We start from the raw sequence: 18470 nt of genomic DNA, 5'->3' as shown, positions 1-18470 counted from the left end.
AACTAATCCCGAAGCTTAGAAAAACTTAGAAAAAAGCAAAAGAAAAATAACGCTTGCTCAATAAGGGGGGTCACGTGATGCTCTTTTATTTATTTATTTATTTATGTTCTTTTTAATAATACTCATTTGTTTCAATCATTTTTACCTTATTGAGCAATTGCCTTTATTCTATTGAGCAATATTGTTATGGTTTGTGTTTAACAGTTTGACGTCAATGTGTAGAAAACAAACGCACCATTTGTAAACTCGATTTACGCTGCATTCTGGGTAATACGGAACGAATGACGACACACAGGAGCTGGGAATAAGATAGAAAACGGGTTTCACGTGCTGCGAGAGGCATTCCCCTACTGACTGCATGCTTGCAATACGCGTTGTTTTGATGACATGTAACATAAACGGCATTATTACTTCTCCATTCACTCGGACGGTAGATGAACGAAGCAACTATGGCCAACGGTGAGTTTACTTGTTAACACAAGCTAGCACAACTGGTTAATGTTAGCTGTAAGACCCCGTTAGAGCGACAAAAACATTAGGTAGCAAAACATTAAAATGCAAAACCGAACAGTTTACAGATAAACTGTCATAACCGCGTCGTTTCTGCTCTTAAAGTAATTATTAAAGCGGTCGCTAATGTAGCTTTATACCATTTTGTGCCACGAGCGGTAGCTAATATTTTCTCCCCTTTCTCTTCTCAGAAAATGTGAGCGTGATCTTCAAAGTGTACTGTCTCACGGTGATGACACTGGTGGCAGCGACCTACACAGTGGCACTGCGGTACACCAGGACCATTTCAACAGAGGAGCTGTATTTCTCCACAACTGCAGTGTGCATCGCCGAGGTCATTAAGTTAGTGCTGAGCTTGGGGATGCTCACAAAGTAAGTGTTTGAGGCGCTACCCGCTATTTCCTTAGTGACCACAGAATGTAAGGTATGGGATTAAGAAACCCACATGACTGGCCAATGCGGGTTTGGACTCCGCTTTCCCTTCAGAACCGTCTTTATTCTTCACGGCATTGATTCAACAAGTTACTGGAAACATACCTCGGACATTTTAGTCCGTGTTGACATGATAGGATCACGCAGTTGCTGCAGATTTTTCGGCTGCACATCACATTTCAAAGTTGCTCTATTGGATTGAAAGCCGGTGACTGTGGAAGTCATTTAATTGCAGTGAGTTCATTGTCATGCTCAAGAATTCCGTTTGAGACGATTTGAGCTTTATGACATGCTGTTGGAAGCAACTTTCAGAAGATGTGTTCAGTGTGGTCATAACGTAGTGGGCACGGTTGGCAATAACGTTCAGATAGGCTGTGCTGATGCTAAGGGGTCCAATATCCTCAGTCTAAGCAGGATATATCCAGGCTTTCATGTTGTTTATGCCAAATTCTGGCTATCTCAGATTCATAACAGGAAACATTTTTCCTTGTGTGTGTGTGTGCGCGCGCGCTTCGAGGTTCAAAATCTTGTGTGTTCAGAGACACCTTTTCCAAACTTTGGCTCTAATGAATAGGTATTTAAGTTAATGTCTCTTTCCTGTAAGCTTGAGGTAGTCTGGCCATTTTTCTCTGACATGTGACTTCAAACAAGGCATTTTCGTTGATTTTTTCTTTTTCTTTTTTGAGGTATTCTCTGTAAATACAAGAGATAATTGTGCATGGAAATCCCTTCAGATGAACCGTTTCTGAAATACTCAGACTAGCCCGTCTGGCACCAACCGCCATGCCATGTTGAGAGTCAAGTAAATCACCATTCCTCATTCCTCAGTTTAAAGTTGAGTAGATTGGCTTAGTTGTGGTTTCCAAATGCACTTGTTGCCAAGCAGTTTAATTACCTAATAAAGTAATCAGCGTGTGTGTGTGTGTGTGTGTGTGTGTGTGCGCATAAAAATGTTTCTCTATAAATCTTTATATTAATAAATTAAGGTTGCCTAGATTGAAATTTCATTTGATAAATAAGCCAATAGATTTTGTCTAGTACTCCCTAAAAGTGGACAATAGCCCAAGAAATCTATTATCAGAATAAGAGACACAATATAAGCAAGAGAGAGATGATACTTCAAAGAGTCCTTAATTTAAATCTAAGGGCTATAGATCTTAGTTTTAAAAATAAACATTTTTTCAAAACCTTATGTTAGGGCAGAGCTAGCAAACTTTAAATAAACCTTTTAACATCCCAGAGATAATTAAAATGGAAGATATAATAGATGATGCTTAGCTTCATTAAGAATATGTATGTGCTTTTACCTAAAGATAATCTTCTTTGCCACTCATTTTCCGAGTAAATCGATTTATAGTTTGGTGTATAACATTTCCTTTAAACTTGTACCTTTTCAGCTCATTTAAGCCCAGTATTTTGCCTTTATAATTTTCCATTTCATTTTGTCATTTCATATTCATTTTGTCAGATTGATGCCAAATAATAAACTAAAGGCTGCCAAGAAAAAGAAGAGCAGAAATTTCTCACAAGTGACAAGTTGTAAAGAGACAGCAAAGAAGACTTTAATAATAGAAAAACATCTTTAGACACATTGTAGTTCAATCTGTAACTTTATTTACAGAGCTCAGGTTCAGCATATCCAGACTTTCTTTGGCTCAACAAAACCAGTCAAAGAGAAGCAGAGTGGTTATTAATGGTCTTTGCTTCATTTTCTTTTTCTATACCTAACTTTTTCCACACAAAATAGATCAATGTCAGTCAGAATTTGTCAGAGAAACACAATATTGAGATTTATTTTTAATAAGGCTATAAAAAAAATATGGAAATTATATTCGTTTTGTCCAAATGAGAGTGCAAGTAATTTGCACTACAAATAAACTGATCCGTCTTCTATAAGCTGCAATTCCAGCACTGTAACACATGACTGTGTATAAATTCCTGTTGCGTGCTTTCGTTTGTCAGTGCCAATAAAATGCACCTCAGTAACTTATTACGTATAAACTGGATTTCTTCAAGAGAAATTCCAGAGTAATTGGAGGTGATTCTGAAAAGAAAATATGTGCCATTTCCAGTCTGAACCTAACTGCAGATTGTCTTTGTCATAAGTTGTCGTGCCATTGTAGCCACACAAATAGTGACACACCTTCACGACATACTAAGAGACTTGTTAATCTTGTTTCATGAATAAACCCCTCAGATAAAACAAACATATCATGTCATGTAGAACATACAAATAACAATGGTTTGATCATTTACCAAAAATTTCTTCTTCGTCCATTCATCTGTTGTTTTTCACTTTTCCTCTCCCAGGGAAACGGCAAGTCTCATCAAACTAAAAGCCACCTTACAGGAACACATCTTCTGCAGCCCTAAAGAACTGCTAAAACTCAGCGTGCCTTCGGTGGTGTATGCAGTTCAGAATAATATGGCTTTCATCGCCCTGAGTAATCTGGATGTAGCAGTTTATCAGGTATTATGTGAATCTGGGTTTGACGTGTGGCTCTTGTGGAGACAGTCCACGTCATCATTTACACAGGTCTTGTTACACGCATTTAATTATATCAGTAGCAACTAAATTCTATAGATAACTGCTTGATAAAGTTTCCTTTTTGTTTTATATTTTTTAAGTATTTGGTATATTTTGGATCCAAGAAGTTTGATATCCTCCTTATGTCAAGTGGGACTTTCCCCTTATAGTCAAAGGGTTTGTTGCACAAGTATTTGTGGCAAAATGAAGCTCAGTTTATGTGCAGTTTATACCTCAGAAAGCGTTCAGTAAATTGCATTTTTGACACATTTTTGAGAGAGATTTGTAGGCAGTGAATTTAAGATCACTTTGGCTTTTGCTTTTCAGGCTGAAATGCTAATAGTGTACAACATATTTAGGGAAACAAATTCTACATCTATGTGTGAAGTTATAATATTTAGTTCAAAATCCTTTTTAGGTCACCTATCAGCTGAAGATCCCGTGCACAGCCTTGTGTACAGTGCTCATGCTGAACCGCTCTCTCAACCGGCTGCAATGGTTTTCCGTCTTTATGCTCTGTGGAGGCGTTACACTGGTTCAGTGGAAACCTGCGGAGGCCACTAAAGTTCAGGTGGGGCGGCATGTTACACTATCCTGGTTACTCAGTAAACCACTCTTAATTTCCTGTGATACCACTAGCAGTAAATTAACATTCATTTTAAAAATCTCTTTAATTTACAAGCTGTATCATCTGTTCTGTAGTTCATCATTGATCCTTTTTTCACAGATTGAACAGAATCCTGTTATTGGGTTCATTGCCATTGCAGTTGCTGTCCTTTGCTCTGGTTTTGCAGGTAAGACCAGTGCTGATGATTTGACTTTCAGTATTGGCTTAACTGTCAAGTAAAATCCAGAAATACGTTTGGCAACTAAGAAAACGCCAACAAAACCCACGATCTGCACACATGCCTGATGATATTTTCTCTAAAGTAGATGGATTTTACTTTTACTGCTGCTGTACTTTGAACCTTTGAATCTGACAGTCTGGTATTTACTTTAAGGTGTGTACTTTGAGAAAGTGTTGAAGAGCTCAGAGACATCCCTGTGGGTGAGAAACATTCAGATGTACCTGTCCGGCATAGTGATCACCTTGATCGGTGTTTACATGACTGATGGAGAGAGGGTCATGGAGAAAGGATTCTTCTTTGGTTACACACCTTGGGTGTTCTTTGTAGTATGTAAGTATGACATCTTGAGGAAGAAGTACCTTTCTTTTACTTTCCTTGTACCTTTTGTCTGACTCTGCTCTGCTTGTGCTTTCAGTCTTGGCCAGTGTAGGTGGCCTGTACACATCAGTGGTAGTGAAGTACACTGATAACATCATGAAAGGCTTTTCTGCTGCAGCTGCAATTGTCCTCTCAATGGTGGCATCTGTAATCTTGTTTGGACTACAAATAAGTAAGTTTCTCATAACCACAGTTTGAATCCAGCCAATTCATTAAGTAAGAGTATATTGTGGTTAATGATTTTTGTTCTTTTATTTGAACTGTAAACCTCTCTAGTACTTGATAAAGTAGTGGGTCAAATATAGAGTAGATCACTCTTGGAATCAGATATTAAATATATAAACACAAATTTTTACTAATGGTCAAAATCGTGTTGCTTCGTCCCTCTTTTATCTGTGTAAAACATCCAGTAACACTTTGCAGATCCCACAGTCTCCTGTAACTTTCTAGAAAAGTTTTGAAAAGTAGCTTAAAGCCTCAATTATACTCTATTATTGACATTAACAGCTTAAAACACTGTGCACAGCAGCTTAGATTCACATAATTAAAAATATTGGCAACAGTCAGTGCTACCTTTCAGCCTCCCTGCATGTTTTCTTTCCATTTTGAAACTAACAGAAGGTTTGACTATGTTTTTATATGAAATGATTTGGTATACACCAGCTTTCATTAAAACCATTAATCTTCCTTTTTTATTTTTTTTTAATAATGGAAATGTCATTTTGCTTTTTTTACCCTCCTGTGCAGCTATGACGTTTGCCTCTGGAGCATTCTTTGTCTGCATTTCCATATACCTGTATGGACTTCCAAAGCAAGACACATCCAGATTAACCTGGAAGGATACAAATTTAGAAGACAAACAGAAACTAATTTCTGTGTGAGGTGCTGACTGACATCAGACATTTCTATGCTGGACCAGGATCAAGGAAGCCTTTCCTCATTTGAGGTTAGAGTTGGATCTGCTTTGTGTCGACGTCATCAGATGGAACCGTGAACTGAGTCTCTGAATACTTTGAAGAATCTTAGTGGGTTTTTTGTTTTTATAAAAAGGGGGTGGGGGAGTTTGGGTTTTTTGTAGTTTTTTTTTTGGAAACTGCTTATAGCTAGCTACCAGTAAGCTCGCGAATCTATACCCTAACCGGTGAATTCTTGGAATTGGAATCCAATCTTCAGCCACAATAAGTAGCATAAGGGGTTTACTATTATGCTCCCTGTGTGTTTTGTTTTTTTTTAAATTGGGAGTACTATATTGTCTTTATTTTATTTAATAATCCAGTGTTAATAATTGGTCTTTAAACTGTGCAATACGAGTGACTTAACTCCAAATCACTTAGTCCTTACTCTGAATGTGCCCAAATCACAGACTGCATGCATAATCCACCTCCCCCATCTTGTTTTCTAATATTTTTTTTTGTTTGTTTTAATCACTTCAGTGTTGTCTCGTAATGAAGGTAATTGTACAGTTTTTATTAGCAGAGAAGTGTTTTTCTGAATACAGACTAGACCCAATCCTACAGACTAGCATAATTTTATTTTGACAATATAAGGCTCTGTTTTTAGAATACAAATCAACAATAGTTGCAGCACTGAAAAGAACACTGACACACACCGATGTGGTTTTTACATTTTGTTTACTGGTGTGATGCCCAGGATTCTCATCCCGTTGGCCAGGACTGAGCATGCTCCGCTGAACAGTCGTAACCTTGCCTGTGGATATGAGGAGAATGAAGCAGTTTTCAGGTTGCAAAACTGTTGTTAGCAATGCCCTTACATATGTAGTGACAGATGTAACAGTGACTGCAAATACAATCAGTTCTCGCAGGGAAACAAAGAGATCAGTATAGCATATTTTAAAGACTCATGTAGTGATTCACATATTTGACCGGCTACCAAAAGATGGGGATCATTTAGTTATCAGTCAAATATGTGAATGAGTTGGACTCTAGAGAGAAGACATCAGGAAGGGTATTTAAAAAAAAAAAAAAAGCCAAAATATGTGAAGCTACTGTGTTGATCCCTTGATAATAAGGTAGCTTTTTACACTTTAACATTTGTCAGGCTTACAATTGCACTGACAAACCTAAGTATCTACCACTGATATTAGTATAGACCATCTATGTTTTCATTATGCTGATATCTGTAAGCAGTGCTCCTACTATTAAACAGAAATTCTATTTAGAGCTGGGCGATATGAGATTTTTTCATATCACGATGTTTTTTTCATTTCAGGCGATAACGATATCTATCACGATATAAGCCAAATAACTATATTTGTAAGATTTAAATGTGCCGTTGCTCACAAGTAAAATGTGAAATAATCAGCAGCTTGTTTTTAAATATTTATTTCCCATAATAAGTTCAACAGGGTAGATGTACTTAAGGAACATGAGACTTTTTCAGATAAATAAAGGCAAATATTGCAAACTACACAAAAGGCAGCCGCTAAAGCGTTTAAGTTTCAAAATAGAACAAACGAAACAGACTAAATTGTCAATTCCACTTAGAAATAAAGTATTAATTCTAAAAATAAATCTTAGTTTGTTTTACAGAAGAACAGAGACAACTGACTAACTTTTGTCAATATCAAGTAAACTGAGAACTAAAAGGAAATTCTCAATCTCCCCTTGTTGTATAGCTGAGCTTTTCAAACAGTTTTAACAGTTACTTTAGTCTGACAAAAGCCGAATGATGAATTAGCGCTTCCAGTCAGAGACTGAGGCTACGTCCACACGTACACGGGTATTTTTGAAAACGGAGATTTTCCGTTTTCGTTTTAAAAAATAATCCCGTCCACACATAAAGGGAGAAATGAAAGAAAACGCTGCTATGAACATGCCAAAGCAGCAGGTGGCGCTAGATTCCTAACCGTGCAGAAATGTTGGCCAATCAGAAGTCTAGAAGCCTCGGTGGGAAAAAGTAAACAAAGCTGGGGCATAGAAGCAGAACCGAGTCGTATGTGTGGACGGACAGTAACTGTGTGTATATGTAAGCATTTAAACACTGCAGAGAGTAGAATTAACAGTATTGTAGAAATTCATTTCACCGAAACAATAACGTGGCGCACAGTGTGACGCATGCACCAGTTTATTGTATTTCCAGACTTGCTTTCGGCACAATTTACAGTGCACGCTACTCTGTTTTTTGTCAGACTTGAAATAGCCGAAATACCTTCACACTACGGAACTTCTATGGCTCTTCCGTTCGACAATCTCTCATTGGAACCATCATCTGTTTTCTCTTCGGTCACGCTCGGTTGATTTTTCTAGTCGGCACACTCATTTCCTCCATTATGCGCTGGCTCCATTACCCGCTGGCTGCTTCCCAAACAAACACACGTGCGGCTTGGCACTTGTGCTGTACGTAACAAGTCACGCGACGTGACGCTGCGGCTGTGATTGGTTCGGCTCTGCGCTACTGAATTTGGATCGGCTGACCTTTTTTTTTTTTTTTTTTTTTTTTAAGAGGACAAGAGCGGCGAGGTCTATCGCGATAGCTTAATTTCTCTATCGAGTAAAAGTTATATCGCGATACATATCATTATCGTTCTATCGCCCAGCTCTAATTCTATTGGCTGACCAATGTTTTCTACAAGCAAACACAATGTTTGATTAGTCAAAGAAGAGTCCCGTGAGGGGTAAGGCATCTTTAACTTTGTCCAAATTTCATCTTTGAACCCCACTAATAAGCACTTCTGTTATTCATTTTCATGTAATTTTCTTGGTATAAATCTCTTGGATATTCTTGCCAGAATGTAGCTATAATTAATTTTCTAGACCTTTTAAAATCTTGAAAAATTTCCAAAACAGTCAAATCAGACAGTAAATGCCCCTCAACCTGTCACCTCCTCAGTACAAAGCTTGTGGTGCATGTGACTGTGCTAATTTGGCAGTTTCAGACAATGTCCCAGCCAGTTTCTCTTAATATGTTCATGTGTGAGAAGAACAGGTTGTTGCATAAGAACTTATAGAACCATGCATTAAAAGGCTATACAAAAATCAACTCCATTGTGGCTGTTCAATGTAGTATTTTTGGCAGGTTTAAGAGGAGAAACAGAAGTTTACTTAACTCTGTTTTCTTTATACCTGTGCAACAGCCTCAGGGCTTCCTTTTACCGGCAGCTCTCTGTGCGCTGAAGCAATCAGGTGGCTGGAAGACACGAAAGAGAGTAAGAACACACCTCTGTACATATTTAGTACTAATGTTAACTTATGACTGTAAGGGCTTGCCAAGTAGCACGACTGGCATCCTGTCCCTTACCACAGCTTCAGCAAGAAGTTGACAAGGTGCTTAGGTTGCAGATCCTGAGCTGACTGGTACAATACCTCGTCATAACTGCAAATAAAGAAGGGACAGTTTTGTAAACGTAGAACAAATATTGACATTGACAAATGAACAGATGTTCAGAAAGTGCTTGCCGAAGGAGGTGCTGTAGGATGGCAGTACACGTCTGCTCAGATAGAAGAAATGGGTCGAAGGCAACTGCCTCTACACCTTTGTTTGTCTGCTTTAAACTGTAATAACAGGATTATATGTGAATCACATGACAAATATCCTGTTGACCTTTTGGAATTAAGGATGTCAGACATGCATCTAAAGTGTTAAGTCTTTCAAATGTTTCTCTGTTATTTCTCAATTTCCAAAATAAATGACTGAATAGATTAATGGATAGAGGATCCAAAATGAAAACGTATCAATACTAGAAATCTCAGACCTGCAGAGTCGAGCATGTGTGTACTGAAGGAAGACACCAGTGTCACCCTGAGCCTGCAGCATCCGGTCCCAGTTAAACTTATAGTCTGACTGCAGGGGGCCTTTGAAGTCCTAAAACAGAGTTTTCAGGCACGTTAACGCCTACTTGCAAAGTGCACAGAGAGGAGGAAAGGTGTGAGAAAGGTAATGCATCAACAGGACTTTACTGCTTAACTGATGGGTTTTGGCTCGTGATAGGCCCGATGAAGGCCAGAAACTAAGAAAAAAAAATGTTGCTTTAATGCTAAAACTCCTGAAAGGAGGAGTCACCGCATCATCACTAAGACCGAGAAATGAAGCAGCCAGTGGTGGAATATTATACTTGACAGTGTAATAATCTTGTTTATTTTCTTTTGTACTATTGAAACAAAGTCTTAATTATTTAACAAATATGTGATTTACATTATTCTTTTAGATCTTTATGACCACTAATTTTGAACATTTAGCAAACTTAGAATATCAGTTAATGGCCAATATGTTATTATCGGTCTGACTTAAAGACCTGAAACTCCCAATCATAACATTAATCACACACACAGATCAATGAATGAAGCTGCTGGTTGCTGAATACTAGCAGTATTATTAAATAAAAATACTAAACCTGGATTATTAGGGCACTGATTCCTACTTTCTCTGCAGTGTCCTCTGGGTTTTCCAATTCCTTTGTTGCTGTGGAAAGATTTAAATTTAGTCAGTGACACAACAAAACAGCCCTTGTTCTGACATGTGCCAATCCCACAGTAATCATGGAATAAGTAAGTGTTGAGTCAACGATAAGAATGTGTCTCAGTTCAATAATATGTCACAATACATACCAGTCTTTGTACTTTTTTAAGGAGGCATTTTTCTAAAGGCCTTAACCATCTACAAGTAGTTTCAGCTCTTATCAACTCTGACCACCCCTTTTTTGGCATGTGTAGTTCATTGTGGGAGAAAAATGTGCTTAGCTGCTTACAGGAGGATAGATTTCAGACTAGGGATGGGTATCGAAAACCGGTTCTTGTTGAGAACCAGTTCCCACTGTTTCAATTTCTTTTTTATTGTTTGCCATTGTTTGCCATTGTTTGCAAACGATTCCCTTATCGATTCCAGTCGCCCCGAATGACGTCACCACGTTGCGTAGCGTCATTTACCTGGCAGGAGACACAGCGCGTAAGCGGCTTAAACGCTCAAAAATTTGTTTATAACTTTACGAGAACGGATGACAACAGGGCAACTTGCAATACTAAGTAGATATTTCATTTAAGGGAGGAAACACTACGAATATGCAAAAGCATTTGCTCACAAAACACGCGATGACCTTAAATCAATGTCGTGTTTTTAATTCCGCTCCGGACTCGTGAATCTCAACCCAGCAGCAGCGGTAACGTTTGCACGTCCTCTCCCGTTAATGCGGCAGGTAAATAATCAACTAACAGTGCATATTATGTTAGTGCGATCTGCCTTATTACAAAACCTGCCATTACTGTGCATGTAGGTGACCATGATGAGAGAGACAGAGTCTGGCTCAGATGCTGGCAGTTCTCGCTGCAGTCTACCAGTAGCGTCTCCTTTCAGGCCAGGATAGACGAATGTCACCGAGCAGTGACTAAGTTTGTGGTTAAAGGCTTGCACCCATTTGCCACAGCAGATGCCCCTATTTTGAGTGAATGTGTTTAATTGTCGGCAGGGACATTACTGGATATTCTTGTGTAATTGCTACAGAATAATTTATGTTATACTTTGTTATTGCTACAGAAGAGTATTTATTTTATTATTTTACATTTACAATTTTTTCCCCTGGGGACCTTGTGACACCCCATGGAAGAGCCATAGGCTGTGGATCTCTTAAGGATCTCTTAAGATCTCACTGTTGGGTTTGTAAGGCCATGCTACTCCTAAATTTCTATCTTGTTCAAAGAGAAGATATAAAACAAAGTTCTAAGCTATTCGACCTTTGTGTTCTCCTTTAAAAAAAAAAAAAAAAAAAAAAGAATCGATAAAGAATCGAATCGTTAAACAGAATCGAAAATGGAATCTGAATCGTGAAAATCTTATCAATACCCATCCCTGCTCATCACATAAAAATGTAAATCAAGCTCATTTTAGAGAAGAGCGCCATCTTCTTGTTGCAAAATGCAATTGACAACAATTACAGATAAAAGCAAAACTCCTGCACACCATTCGATTGAGGACTGAAGTGCTGATTTTGTTTTTAAAGGCACATAACGTCTTGATGCATTCTCAATCATCCAGGTAAGTAAATCTCCAAAAGTTGATTCTTTTCATCTGGGCGTAGCGTTTTCAGTGGGAGAAACGTTTCGTCACTCATCCAAGTTTATAAGACTGGGGAAACCTGCAGTCAGCTGAGACTGAAGAAGTCACTTGAATGAGTGACGAAACGTTTCTCCCACTGAAAACACTTTGCCCAGATGAAAAGAATCAACTTTTGGAGAAAGGCACATAACAGTACTTAAAGGACACATAAGTATTTATTTACTCTTTTACTGTTATATAACTGCCTAATGTGTGACAGGCTTACTGTTTGATTGGCTCATGTTGTTGAGCATCCTGGCCCGAGCCTCGTCCAGCACGTCCTCCAGAAACACCACCTCACCGGCCCTGGTCTTCATGCCCTGCACCAGACCAAAGGACACGTGCCGACACCTAAAATCATGTTTTTAATACTATTAGAAGCACTCATTTTAAGCACTTTATAAACTCATGATATGCATGTACATTCACAAATGTATCCTATTATTTTTTTCTAAGTGTAACTTTAAAAGAAAAAAAGCAATAACTACAAGTGGCAGAAAATTTAAGTGAAATGTGGAATAGAAGCCTGAAGTTGGCTTAAATATTAAGGCCAACACAAAGTTGCCAGCACCATCACACAGACATCATGAGACAGCAGAATTTCATTCTGTTTCTAATTACAACAGCTGCCTGTTTTGGGTGGGAGGAGTAAAGTAATGCTGAATCTATCTTCATTGAATTACAAGAGAGACCGTGGAAATCCTGTAATTACTGAGCCGAGGTTTACTGTCATTCCAGCCTTAAATGCATCTTTAATTTCAAGTCTTTCATAAACATAATGTGCAAAAATACGATTGAGAGCTGACATTAATTAGTTTTCATTAAACCGGTGCATTATGGGTGAATTTATGTAATGCTACATTACCCATCTGCCCAAGAGTGACCCATCGCAAGCAAGATCTGGAATAACTGGGAGAAGTGATTCTCTTGACTTTTATCTGTCTAGAAAAAGAAACATTTCAAATGTCAAGTTATTGAGTTACAATTTTGAGATAACTCCAAGCTTCCATAGAAAAGTCCTGCTAGTGTTTCTAATACAATATTTCATATTAAGTCTTATAAAGACTTTTTTTCAGTTTAAATACTGAATTAAATACAAAATATGAATATCATACAGACTAACCATAAACAGTTAATCTGCCAGTTGCTGTTCTCGATTATTTACTACTTGTTTTGAGAAAATTACCAGAAAATTATTATTTATTTATTTTTCATTAAAACGAAAGTCCAGGTGTATTTCTCAATACATTTCTTCTGCTTTTTTAAAAAAGCAAATTAGACAAAGATTGCTTGGCTATAAGTTACTTAAATGACCAGTTGTGAAAGTAGTTTATTTTTCTGCTCCGTTTTCAGCTCAAAAAAATTAACGGCAAAAAACAAAAATTATAATGCAGAAAATAAACTGGGCTCCATGATTATTAAAGTCATTCAATTTCTACTATCTATTCCTCGTCTGTTATTGGCATAAAGCAGCAGGCAAAAAAAGAGAGCTTGGGTGTGCTTACCACATAAATCATCTCATCAAAACTGTACTTTTCCTTTCGGTTAATGGCTGCAGCGATATCTCTAAAACAGAAAATACAAAATAAGTGCTTATGGCGTCAAATCAGAGGGAGAGACATCATTTACCAGGTGCACTCGATTTTTCAGAGTAAAGCAGCTAACAATTTCAGTGGGCTCACATAAACTTAAATCCCAAGGACTAAAAGCTTTCACCATTTTGTACCGATCGCAATTCTTGCTAACTAACCTGGTGATGTAGAGAGTCGTACCATCGCTGCGGAGCACTGTGCAGACGTTGGTCATGTCTCTATTGGGGGAAAGATCCACCACACCAGTGCCCTTCCTGTCAACAGAAAAAAAAAATCATTATGTCCAGAAGACAGGGTCAGGCTCAGCTGTTGAATCTATGCATATTTTACTGTATTTCATTTTTAAGCTACTAAGCACTGAATCCCTACACTCCTCCTGTGAGTTCACGGGAGGGCAGACCCAAGTAGCTTCCAAACCCTCTGCCTTGAGCCGGTACCCTGGGCCTGATTCTAGGTTGTGATGCGGGTGATCCTGTACAGGAAAAGGTAAACTGGACCTTTGATCTTTTTTTTAAGTCAACATAGTGTGTTGTAAAAAAACACTTCAACTGGCTCCTGCACAGTAAAATGAGCCAGTTGAAGTGTTTTGGTTATCTGATAGAGCTGGAAAAGGTGTATGGGGTGAGAGAAGTCTGGGCTTAGGTAAATATTTTAACAATATCATTATACAAGGGGTGGCATGTAGCAATAAACTGGTAGATAACTATGTGAATCTGTATTTCCTTTCAAATTTAATCTCTCTGCCGTCCAGCTTAACTGTTTTGGTTCAGCCGTTGCTCTCGTTTTTCAAAGTAAAGCTCTAAAAACCAACAGGACACAACCTGCTGAGCACCAAAGAGCTGGCAGACACAGGTGAGCACAGAGGAGAATGTATTAGCCAAAGAGCCAGATATTTCCCTGTAGAGCTGAACGAGATCAAAAACAGAGCTATAAAAAGTTCTGTGACATCTCCAAATGGCTCCAAAATGAATGACTGATGCATCGGGGATCGACGACACCTTCACAATTAAATATATGTTATTCGCAGTTTAAAGCCTTGCTTAAAGATGGACACACTTTTTGCAAATAAACTTCCCCATCTGTTAAAATCTATTTGTATTCTGTTTGTAGGGAAGCTGAACTCTGACTAATCAGTGGCCTCTTAGCACATGTTTACTTGGTGTTAGACACACCAGTTACCAATCAAAGGTCGCCACATACTCAGATGTCTTCAGCAGGCCCCGGCTCTGCAGCTGCTGCACCACCTCCTGGGCCTGATCCTGGTGAAAGGACTCCCCGCTGTAAACGTCGAAGTGGACCCCCAACCGCTGGAGAGATTTTAAATCAATCTCAGTCGTGCTCCATGGCAGTCAACTGTTAAACATTTTTATTTCTCATTTCAAGTTTCTATCTTTAGAGACTCAAGCTGTTACCAAGATGCCTGGCAGCTTTCTAACCTCATAAATGTCCTGATACTCCTTCACTGTGATGTCTCTGAACTGCTGCCATAAGGAGACAACATGGCTCTCGTGCTGCTCCAGCTGTCTAAAGAAGTCTCTGGCAGCCTGTTTCATATCCTCATTGTTCTCTGCTTCTTTGTTTACTCGAACATAAACCTGAAAAGCAAAAAAAACAAACACTGGTGCTGTTTAAAAATGCCTTTTTAAGCAGCATTTAGAATATAACACTAAAACAACATCTTCTAAACATGCAACTGAGGCTCATTCAGTGCTTAAATATAAATTTGAGAGTCAGAGAGCATCTATTGGGTCTTTCTCCAAACATCCAAACTCACTTCGAACAAATGCTGTAAGGGATTCTGTTTTAATTTTTCCGGACTTCCAAATTGCCCAAATCCAGCTCCCAGCAAACCTGAAATCCAAGACAGGTTACTTGTCCTTGACGTTTTAATAAACAAACAAACAAACAAACAAACAAACAAAAGATAATCCCTCACTGTAGAGTAATTTTCTGACCAACTCACCAAACTGCATCCCCCAGTCTCCAAGGTAGTTCATTCGAATGACATCATTTCCAAGTGACTGTTTAAGGTTAGCAATGAAGTTACCTGAAGATAGAGTTTATATATTTTTTTTTTTTTTACACTTGCTGAAAAACTATTTGCTATTTAAGAATTTGAAAATCTAGTAATGACACATCGGGTCTTAATTTTCTTCTTCAAGCTAACAATATAAATATTTTGAAGATTTCCTGATAATTAAAAGGTAAAACTGTGCGGACTCACGGTTAAAAAAAAAAACGAAACTTGTTGCTCAAGATGACAAAATAAAAATCATTTTAAACCCTTTTGTGCACATTTTTGTAATCAGTAATAAGTTCATTGGTAAGGCTCGATTTAATATGTAGCTCACATGCATTTCAGTTAATAATAATAATTGTACTATTATTATTATTATCAGTTTAGTTTATACTCACCAATTATTGTGGACCGCAAGTGTCCAGCATGGAATTTTTTGGCAATGTTTGGAGAGCTGTAAGCATATCAACATATCAACTCTGTCTGTTAAGTGGAAATGAATGCACTCAATAGCTACATTAGCCACTTTTTCTTATTCCAAAGAACAAGGCGCTGGATACAATTCCTCAGGGAGTTTGGTCCATATTTAAGCAATGACATGACAGAGTTGTTAAAGATTTGTCAGCTGCACATCCACGTTGTTCTACCACATCCCAAATCTGCTTTATTAGATTGAGTTCAGTGACTGTGGAGGGCATTTCAGTGAACTCACTGTCATGTTCAAGAGACCAGTTTGAGATCATTTGAGCTTTGTGACAAGCTGTGTTATTATGCTGCCTCATTCTTACACTTAGGTTGAACTTCCATAGGTTGCCTTAGCCATGTTCACATGGCTAAATACACAAAGTTGTTGTAATGTGATTGGCTGATTAGATGTTTACACTAATGAGCAGTTGAACAGGCGTACCTAGTTACATAGTCAGGGTGTGTACGTTAAAATAAGGGGGAGACATACAGAATCCTTCCCCCGTTTTAACAAAGAGGCCGCATTTAAATTTATCGCCATATAAATAAAACTGAAAAACAAACTTACCTGTACTCCACTAACGTCGTTCCTGTCGTGAGAGTATTGAAAAGTTCACTATTTAACCCAAATTTATCATTCTCCCCATTTCCAAATGGCTCCAACAATTTCTGGAACAGATAAAGTGGAGAGGGACTGTGATCACAGCAGAAGCTGTGGAAGTTTTTTTGTTTCATTTTGTTTTGTTTGCTTAAGCTGTCACTGTGTGAGTGGAAACTCAAACCTGAGCAAGAAGCTTGCGATTAACTTTAAAGTTGATAATTCCACGTGCAGCTGAGATGTGTTCCACCACATTGTCCTGCTTCAACTGAAAGATAAAGTGTGAATTACCTACTAAAAACAAATTAAAGCTTCATCTAATGTATATGAGACAAACACAAACTAGAACTCATTGAATTGAGGAAGATTAATTGTATAATCTGTAGGAACAGATTATACAATTATATGACTGTCTTGCAATGTCCAACTGTCATAAACACATGGTTACGGTGCTTAAAGGAACTGGTAAACTTGGATGCACATTAAGCTGAAAGACTGGCCTGTTTGGAACAATGAGGAATGAAATAGATCGCAAGCAGTGAGAGCTTCGGCTACAGGCAGCTCAGCCTGTCACAGTCTTACAGTTCATGTTACAGGTTAGGCTTCAGGTTAAACCAGTCTGCTTCTTTAACTTCTTTGTCTGGAGCAAACAATTTCTTTAAGGGCCTCACTTTAAGCCGCGGGTATTACCATGACCTCCACCAAAAATATATACATGCGGTGGAGTTACACGTGAAGAGGAATGGTGACTGTCTAAGGGTGGTTTAATCTCACCTGAGTGGCCAAGTTTTCTGTCTGCACCTGAATGTCTCCACTGGATGGTAAAATCCCACTGGCTCTCAGGGTTCCAATTAAAAGCCTGAAATCGGCTCCCTGCCTGAGGATCACAACTTTTTTTTAAAGTCTCTGACAAACAGGTGAGAGGACAAAACATACTTATAGCATCCTACAGGTTAGCAGTGAGCGACACAAACAGACTTAACTGTTTCTTCAGGACTGGAACTGCTGTCAGAGCTGGAATGAAAACATCCTCTGACCGCTGCAGCGCTCTACCCAGCTAGACATTAAAACACAACACCAGATAAACATTGTAAGTGTTCAATCACAGCCCTGCAGGGTCAAAACATGATAGCATTAGCACACAGGTTTGTGAAAATCTGAGACTCCCAGCCGCATTACCTTCTCCGCGATTTTTCTCCTGAAAAAGCAAGCCATGTTTTCTAAACACACGAACAAAACCTTAACTTAACCTTTATGCATAAATTTAAAAAAACCCTTGCAGGGTGCTTTCACATTGACACATTGCTGCTGCACTTCCGTATTACTGTTACTACTTCCGATTTCCTCGGCCAATCACAGGCTTCGCTTTAGAAAATAGCGTAAATAAAAGAAAGGGTTTGTTCGAATTTGTTCTAGGCTGCTCCCGGTCATATTATGGCATGGAGAGGAAAGGGCGGACAATAATATGACTGCGGTTAGTTTTATCATCGCCAGCCATCTTAAAACGAGGGAGCTGGTGAATTTAAAAATGACCAACAACGCTCCTGCGGAAAAAAAGTTTTATTATTATTAATTGTAGCTTTTTATTGACTACAAGAGACAAAAGTTCAAGTCCCTGGATAAAATCTGTGCACTTGAGCAAGTCCTAAAACAAGAGCCGTTGAATGGAGGAGCTTGAGTCAAGTGTTTTTCCCTGGTAACAGAGGGTCCAATTGGCTCGAGAACTCACGTGACTTCAGTTTCATATCGTTAAATGCAGCTTTAAAGCTTAGAAAAACCTTTTTTCCATAAGTAACGAGTCGAAAAAATATAAATCCTCACTAAAAAGATTGAGGGAAGGATTAAGTTATATTTGTACGGTTTCTCAAATTTATTGATAATCGAGATCTTTGGTGATTTTAAATGACCTTTAACAGGAGGTATGAAAGTTAGAAACATGGAGGAAAAATAGTCCCGCGGATTACTGGAAAGTTTGTGATCTATTCCAAATACCATCTCTGGACGGAGAAGTTGGGTAATTACATTTCTCCATTTTTCGAGTCTTCTCATCTTTGAATTA

General features: G+C 38.4%; 2 protein-coding genes across 5 annotated transcripts; one reads left to right on the top strand and one right to left on the bottom strand.

Moving 5' to 3' along the window:
- The first annotated feature begins 250 nt into the window (after window positions 1–250).
- Window positions 251–9359, top strand: slc35a1 (solute carrier family 35 member A1). Its single transcript, XM_085246154.1, has 8 exons — window positions 251–459; window positions 702–882; window positions 3253–3412; window positions 3888–4040; window positions 4197–4263; window positions 4471–4647; window positions 4733–4867; window positions 5443–9359. Exons 1-8 carry the CDS (start codon window positions 435–437, stop codon window positions 5574–5576), a joined length of 1032 nt encoding a protein of 343 aa, XP_085102280.1. The 5' UTR covers window positions 251–434; the 3' UTR covers window positions 5577–9359.
- rars2 (arginyl-tRNA synthetase 2, mitochondrial) lies at window positions 6208–17931 on the bottom strand. 4 transcript variants are annotated; one of them, XM_085246152.1, is made up of 20 exons: window positions 17591–17931; window positions 17395–17468; window positions 17186–17288; window positions 16596–16679; window positions 16382–16482; window positions 15747–15802; window positions 15295–15378; window positions 15106–15182; window positions 14768–14926; window positions 14532–14638; window positions 13490–13585; window positions 13245–13305; window positions 12605–12681; window positions 11966–12090; window positions 10073–10113; window positions 9407–9516; window positions 9111–9206; window positions 8953–9027; window positions 8778–8841; window positions 6208–6402 (listed from the first exon to the last, which is right to left on the bottom strand). In XM_085246152.1, exons 1-20 carry the CDS (start codon window positions 17624–17626, stop codon window positions 6316–6318), a joined length of 1713 nt encoding a protein of 570 aa, XP_085102278.1. In that variant the 5' UTR covers window positions 17627–17931; the 3' UTR covers window positions 6208–6315. The 4 variants fall into 4 exon arrangements, 3 of the variants coding, with proteins under 3 accessions (XP_085102278.1, XP_085102279.1, XP_085102277.1); XM_085246153.1 differs by having other exon boundaries at window positions 8762–8841; window positions 10046–10113; window positions 17591–17907; XM_085246151.1 differs by having other exon boundaries at window positions 10046–10113; window positions 17591–17900.
- Between the last annotated feature and the right edge of the window lie 539 nt (window positions 17932–18470).

Source organism: Mchenga conophoros, linkage group LG15, assembly GCF_057382185.1.
Source record: "Mchenga conophoros isolate Kocher_MC1m ecotype Shallow Benthic linkage group LG15, M_conophoros_male_GT1.1, whole genome shotgun sequence".
In the NCBI taxonomy this organism is placed as follows: Eukaryota; Metazoa; Chordata; class Actinopteri; order Cichliformes; family Cichlidae; genus Mchenga; species Mchenga conophoros.
Note: the sequence above shows the minus strand (reverse complement) of the source record. Positions and strands in the feature narration are given on the sequence as shown.

What these genes read in the sequence shown, in the direction of transcription:
- slc35a1 (XM_085246154.1), top strand. Translation starts at nt 435, where the DNA reads ATGAACGAAGCAACTATGGCCAACG. An exon ending in CGAAGCAACTATGGCCAACG is followed by an intron (nt 460 to 701) that starts GTGAGTTTACTT and finishes TTCTCTTCTCAG; the next exon opens with AAAATGTGAGCGTGATCTTC. An exon ending in CGGAGGCCACTAAAGTTCAG is followed by an intron (nt 4,041 to 4,196) that starts GTGGGGCGGCAT and finishes CTTTTTTCACAG; the next exon opens with ATTGAACAGAATCCTGTTAT.
- rars2 (XM_085246151.1), bottom strand. Translation starts at nt 17,626, where the DNA reads ATGGCTTGCTTTTTCAGGAGAAAAATCGCGGAGAAG. An exon ending in AGTATCAGGACATTTATGAG is followed by an intron (nt 14,639 to 14,767) that starts GTTAGAAAGCTG and finishes AAATCTCTCCAG; the next exon opens with CGGTTGGGGGTCCACTTCGA. An exon ending in GGCCTGCTGAAGACATCTGA is followed by an intron (nt 13,586 to 14,531) that starts GTATGTGGCGAC and finishes TTCTGTTGACAG; the next exon opens with GAAGGGCACTGGTGTGGTGG.